Here is a 6,646-nt window from a genome sequence, read left to right as displayed (position 1 = left end):
ACCATCTTAGCTGTAGAGGGCACAGCATCACTGGGCCTCATGTGGGATCTGAACCGGGGCCCTGCTGCTCAGAGCTGGCGTCCCAAACCAACTCTTAACCAATGCGCCACTTGACTAGCCCTGCAGTTATTTTTGTATACAGCTCTTTTCATCTTTTACTGTGAGTTGCCAAAGGGGAGGAAATATGCTTAAATTATTCTTGTACCCAGAGCTTAGCAGAGAGTGTGCTTAAAAAGTGAGCAGACAAATGGATTTTTTTTTTTTAGTGAGGCAGGGAATAATCAGAGGCTATGCAATAGTCCAGACAGGTGATGGGAGTGGCCCTAATAGGCAGAGGTAGCCGAGTTGGTCATTGTTAAAGTCCAGGTAGTTTTGGTTTACAGTGTTTGTTTGTTTGTTTTGTTTTTAATTGGGGAATTGGGGAAGGGGAACAGTGTTGAGGAATTGGGGAAGGGGAATATCCAAGTTGTTGTCCTTCAGTCTTAGCTGTGGAGGGTGCAGCTGGCTCAGCATCAAGTCCAGTTGCCATCTGGCTGCCCATTGGCAGCTCGTGGGCCACTCAGCTCAAGGTGCCATGTTCAATTTTAGTTGCAGGTGGGTACAGCCCACCATCCCATGAGGGAGTCAAACCGGCAACCTTGATGTTAAGAGCACGTGTTCTCACCAGCTGAGCCTTCCTGCCACCTGTTGACAGCTCAGTGGCAGCTCAGCTCAGGTGCAGCTCACTGGATCATGTGGGAATCGAACCAGCAACCCTGTTGCTCAGTGTGCACGCTCTTAACCAACTGAACCACTTGGCGGGCCCTACAGTTCTCCTTTTTGATTGAATTTATCAGTTTAGTAGTGTCATTGCTTGGAATTACCTGATCTGTAAAGACACTATGCAATGACATAGCACATGTCACTTAGTAAACTTTCTGTTGGGGAATCAAATCAATACTGACAAACTCCCATTGAAATGAGAGGGATGTAGTCTGTGTTTATGGGAGGTGTGTGTGTGTGTGTGTGATGTGATGTACACACTCACACATTTAATCTGATTCAGAGAATTTAGATATTAAATAGAAATTTGGGCCATGGTATTGGAAATAAATACCTACATTCTCAGTATATATATTTGTTCCAAAATGTTACTTCTTTTTTTTTTAAGATTTTTATTTACTTATTTTTTTAATTGGGGAATTGGGGGGATGGGAACAGTGCTGGGGAATTGGGGGAAGGGGAACAGACAAGTTGCTGTCATTTTGTTCTTCAGTCTAGTTGTGGAGGACATTGCTTCACTGGCCCAAGTTGGCACCATCATTGCGCTCTTCCCGGGTGAGGCAGATCAGTCGCCAGCTTCTGGACGGCCGCTCACTGTGGCTGCTGGCCACTCACGCTGGCTGCTGGCTACATAGGGTAGCCCATGACAACCCACTGCCGCAGGGGCTGCAGCCTACGCCGTCGCCAGCGACTCACAGCAGCCCAGCTCCAGGTTGAGCTGTTGTTCAGCATCTTAGCTGTAGAGGACAGTGTCACTGGCCCTCATATGTGGGATCCGAACCGGGGCCCTCTGGTGTCCCAAGCCAGTTCTTAACCAATGTTACTTCTTTTTTGATAATTATCCCCTGGAACAATGAAGAGTTTCTGTGTTTTACTCTATCCAGAGCATATTTTGCCATCTCATAGAGATACACGGCCTTTCCTTTGCATTCATTATTAAGGGAATCACAGTGATACTGTTCTAGCTCTAGGAAAACAATTATTTCAGGAGCTTCATTTAGCCCTAGCGAGATTCAACTAGAGTGACATTTAATAGTATATGGGGATGTGAGATGTTAGTATAGTATGTGGGAATGGGGTAGCTGGTGCAATAAACAATTCAGCTTGGAAATAACACCTGAATAATAAAATCTGATTTAATTCAGAAGATGTTTTTCTGACTTGTAGAAAAGGGATAAGCTAAATATGATTATGGACTCATAGTAGAGTGTAATTGTTAAAAGGATAGACCTCAGAGTCAGATTTTCTGGGTTCACATTCTGGATCTACTATTTACTTTTCCTGGTGATATTAGGGTAGCTAAGCTTTCCGGGATTTTATTTTCTTATATGCAAAATGGGGCCAATAACCTTTCTTATAGGAATGTTGAGAAGATTAAATGTGATAATTTATATAAAGCAACAGAGCGTGGTATAGAGTAGATGCTAAATAAATTTATTGGTACAGTGCAATGAAAGGAAAGACTCTAGAAGAGCTGTTTGGAAATCTGCCTTGATGGTTAGTTACACATCCAAATAAAATTTATAAATGCACTGAGAATCTCAAGATGCTATACAAATATGAAGTAGTATTATATTCATATAATAAATATCAAAGAATTGTGTGAAATGCACATTTTTATCTTGCCGTGTTTCTCTGTATGCATGTTTGACAAACAGTTGTCTTTCTTATTTAAAACATTTAGAAAGAGCCTATAGCCTTTATCAGTATTATTTTAAATACTATACATTTCATTTTGCATGAGAAATTCAAAGAATTTTTTATTTTGTGGAGTGTTTTGGATAGTAGCCATCTATTATCGCTTATGTTATTTTCTGATTTTTTTTAAGGTGGTTTTTTTTTTTTTCCCTGCATCTGGAGGCATGGGTAGCAAGAAACTAAGACGAGTGAGTTTATCACAAGAGCTGTGTGATCGTCTGAACAGACATCAGATTGTTACCTGTCAGGTAAAATTTATTTACTTTTTTCCAATGAAAACTTTAAGTACAAATTAATTTTAAATGTACCTTAATAACTCTTAAATAAGCCTGAAATATGAAAACGTAGGTTTATAGAAAAAAAGGATAAATGATGGTGTTTCTACATAGGCTAATTTTAAACAACAAGCCACCTGGGTTATACTTCCAAACATGATTTCATTTATCCCACTTCAATATTTTTGCATGTTGTGGGGGGGGATGCTCATGGCATAAGGTGAAGTACACCTGTGCCATTGGGGATCGGAGAGAAGTTTTACCTACTTACAAGAAATTTTGTAGTTACATGAGAAATATGACTAAAATGAGGACATGGTATTCAAAATGCATAATTCCTCTTGAAAACAAGAGACGTTAATAGGATCATTTATTTTCCTATTGATGGAGAGAACTGTATAGAGAAGAAATTGTATTTTTAAGCATAATAGTGAAGCATATCTCTTTTGGGTTAAATAAGACTTAAGGTTTTAGATTAGGATTTAATGAATTCTATTTAATTAGATGGAATTTTACTTTAATTAAATAATTAAATAAAATTTTAATTTAATAAAATTTTAATTTAATTACAATTTAAAACAGACTTTCAGAGCATGCTGCAATTTTGAAAAAAATTGCTTCATGTGTTAAAGGTATCTTTGGGTCCTCTGTTATGCATTTAATAATCCTCATGTTCATACTTTGAAATGCTCTCAAAAATGTGAAATTTAACATTTCATTCCATAGTCAGTTTTATTCCCTCAGTGTGATCAGATGCTGCAGCTGAATGATCTTATATAGCTTAGGAGAAACTCATTTCAACCTGGCACTTTGTGGGCATCAGTTTGTACCCAAACTCTTTCAGGCACAAGTGCAGTGAGTATATATACACCTGGGCTGGATGCTGCTGCTAAATGATGTTACTTGGTGTGCCCTCTGGTATATGCCAACTAACTTGGATAATTACAGACAAGACTACCATCATATCTTTTAGTTAAGGCATATTTAGGAAGGGAATATTATATGGAACACATAAATCTTTGATCTGCAATACATTTCACTTTTATCTACATATGGACAGTATCAGTTGAAATTTTCCTTTTAATTCCAATATCTTTGTTGCTCATATATATTTAAAATATTCTTTTTCTGTCTCTTTAGGACTTTTTGTGTCTTTCCCCACTGGAGCTTATGAAGATGACTGGCCTTAGTTATCGAGGTGTCCATGAACTTCTGTGTATGGTCAGCAGGGCCTGTGCCCCACAGATGCAAACGGTATATATATTTTTAATGATGATTTGATTATGATTTTTATTTTCAAATGATTCTTCATCTCATTTACAGTCTTCTTTTGGGATGAAGCAAAAGCAAAAATAGATATGAGTACCTCAAAAATATTGACTCTTTCACCAGAGTTAGTCCTCTAATGAGAATATATGTGAGAAATTTATGTAGTGTATAAGCTCATGGGAGATAGGTAATAATTTAGGAATGAGGGGGCAACAGAAAGTTTTTTTCTCTGTAGCTGATAGTGATATTTCAAAAGGTCACCATTCTCTTTATTTGGGTAGGATTTGTGGACTTCATGGTTAAATTATAATATACTTTTTTTTTTTTTTAAGATTTTATTGGGGAGTTGGGGGAGGGGAACAGTGCTGGGGAATCGGAGGAAGGGGAACAGACAAGTTGCTGTCGTTTTGTTCTTCAGTCTAGTTGTGGAGGACNCGGCCACTCCTATTGGACAATGGAGGGAAGATGCAAATAAAGCGCCATATTTGTTTGGGTCACGTGACACCACCTCCCCAGTCTAAAGGAGGAAAGAAGGCTCGGAAAGAGTAAATCAGCTACCTGGCTAAGGCTGGTCCTCAGTTTTGACAACTTCTCTGCTCTACACCTCCCGTTCTGCGTTCGGCGGAGCAGGTGGCAGGAAAGCTGTGTTCCTTATTCCCCCCCCCCCCCCCCGCTCTCTTTTCTCTCTAGCGCTTAAAGTCAGCGTTTACAGAGTGCCAGCCAGTGACAGTGCTTTGCCAGGCCTTGGGGGTACCAGAGCAAGATCTGAATCCTCCTCCCTTATAATTCTGTCCACTTGGGCTCTCTTATAATCCCAGAACCCTACCTTCCGAATTCCTATTTTCTTATGTTTAACTCCATTAATTTATTTGCTCATTTACCCGAAACTGTTAATTGAACTGTATGTTAGACTTTAGAAGCTCAATAAGATGTGATCCCTGTCTTCACAGAGCTCACAGTTTAGTGAGGATGCAGATCAATAATTAGAATACGGTGAGCTCAATTATAAGTTAGAGTTATGCACAGGGGGGATGAGAACAAAGAATGGCAAAAGCTTTTCGCAAATACAATAATCTGAAACTGAGTCTTAACGGTTTGAGCAATTTTATACAGGCATTTCCCAAACTATTTCACCAAAGCGTGGTGAAAACAAAAAACCCACGCCAAAACAACCCAAAAGCTCTCTTCAAAATCCTCTTTTATGATAGGTGGATTCTCTCCTATTTCTAGAAAACATACATCTTTGATCCTTTAAAGTAATTTTTAAATGTGGTGACAAAAGAAAGAAAAGAGAAAATTCCAAGCAAGGTTTCTCCTGGCTTCCTACACTCCTTGCTGATGTTCCTGCACTGGATTTCGATAAACACTAGATTGAGAAACTGTGATTTATAAATTTATTATGGAGTGTAAACTACAATTCCCAGCAAGCAGCAAAACCGACCTGAGCCTCTATCCATCTCTGATTGGGTGTTTGCCAGGATGAAGACCCAACCAGCGCTTCGGTTACTGTTTTGTGGCGCTTTACGCGGGGAACTGTGTGAGGGGTGGGGGAAACTTTGAAAGTTGGATGCTGCAGACCCGGTACTGGAAAGTTTCATCTTGGGGGCAATCGTGGGGACGTGGGGTGCGCTCTTTATTTTCTGCTTCCTCTCTGGGCCCGTGGTATTGATATTGGGGAAGCGGAGAGTTTCTTGGGTGCAGGGCACGTCCCCGTAAGCGTATAGGGATCTTACCAAGAACCTTGCCGCGGATCTGGGGGCTTGGTGTTTTTTTTTGGTGGGATTGCATGGAAGCATCTCCTTGTTTTTGTTTTTTAAAAAATCTCTTTTTAAGGGATTCTGGGGTGATGTTTTCGCTTCTTGATGTTCACCTCCCTCCTTCGGGCAGTTTGGGGTCTAGGTAGGGGACCCGATGATTAGGGGAAGTGTAGGGTCTGCCTTCCTTCAGGTGGTGGTGAAGAGAGGTAGATAATAGCGTGGAATCAATCTGGAGTCAGACCTCTGGATTCCAGTGCGGAACTCACCATATGCTAGCTGTTAGACTTTGCGAAAGTTTTTGTACTCAATGCCTCAGTATTATTAATCTGCAAAATGGGGTAAAACAGTCGAAGCGCTCGCAACAGTGTATGGGACGTAATAAGGGCTCAATAAACATTAGTTGTTATTGTTACTTAACGGTTTTCATTGAACATCTAACATGAGGATTTTTCTTTTCTTGATGAGGACAGGATTGAATGTCTTTCCTCATCTCCCATTCATATGAACGCGTGCACACAACACAGAGCAGGAATTTATAATCTGGTGGAACGATCAAACGTGCAAGCCATAATAATACGTTAATAAGATTATTGGGAAATATGTGCAAAGTGATGAGAACATTGGAGAAGACACTGAGTTGGTGGAAGGCTTTGTGGAGGAAAGTCAGGGAGGCAGGATGGGGCTTGTATAGGAGAGCAGGTCATGTGAGGCAGCAAAGGATGTTTTGCTGAATGAATTGATAATGATAATGTTTGTTAACCTTGAGAACTATGTGCCGGGCATTATCCAAATCCTTTAACCTTCACTACATTCCTACTGTGTAAATATTTAAATTACCCTTGTTTTACAGATGAGGAAACTAAGACAGTGGTAGGTGAAATAACT

General features: G+C 40.0%; 1 protein-coding gene across 2 annotated transcripts in view; it reads left to right on the top strand.

Annotated features, from left to right (window-relative positions):
- The first annotated feature begins 2,603 nt into the window (after positions 1–2,603).
- Positions 2,604–6,646, top strand: part of RAD51B (RAD51 paralog B) — a 579,424-nt gene continuing 575,381 nt past the window's right edge. For both annotated transcript variants that reach the window (XM_019641386.1, XM_019641387.1), the window contains exons 1-2: positions 2,604–2,708; positions 3,876–3,989. In XM_019641386.1, coding sequence (XP_019496931.1) covers positions 2,625–2,708; positions 3,876–3,989 — 198 coding nt within the window. In that variant the 5' untranslated portion in view covers positions 2,604–2,624. The remainder of the gene's footprint in view (positions 2,709–3,875; positions 3,990–6,646) is intronic.

Source organism: Hipposideros armiger, unplaced genomic scaffold (assembly GCF_001890085.2).
Source record: "Hipposideros armiger isolate ML-2016 unplaced genomic scaffold, ASM189008v1 scaffold_59, whole genome shotgun sequence".
NCBI lineage: Eukaryota > Metazoa > Chordata > Mammalia > Chiroptera > Hipposideridae > Hipposideros > Hipposideros armiger.
This window is presented reverse-complemented; position numbering and strand designations above follow the sequence as displayed.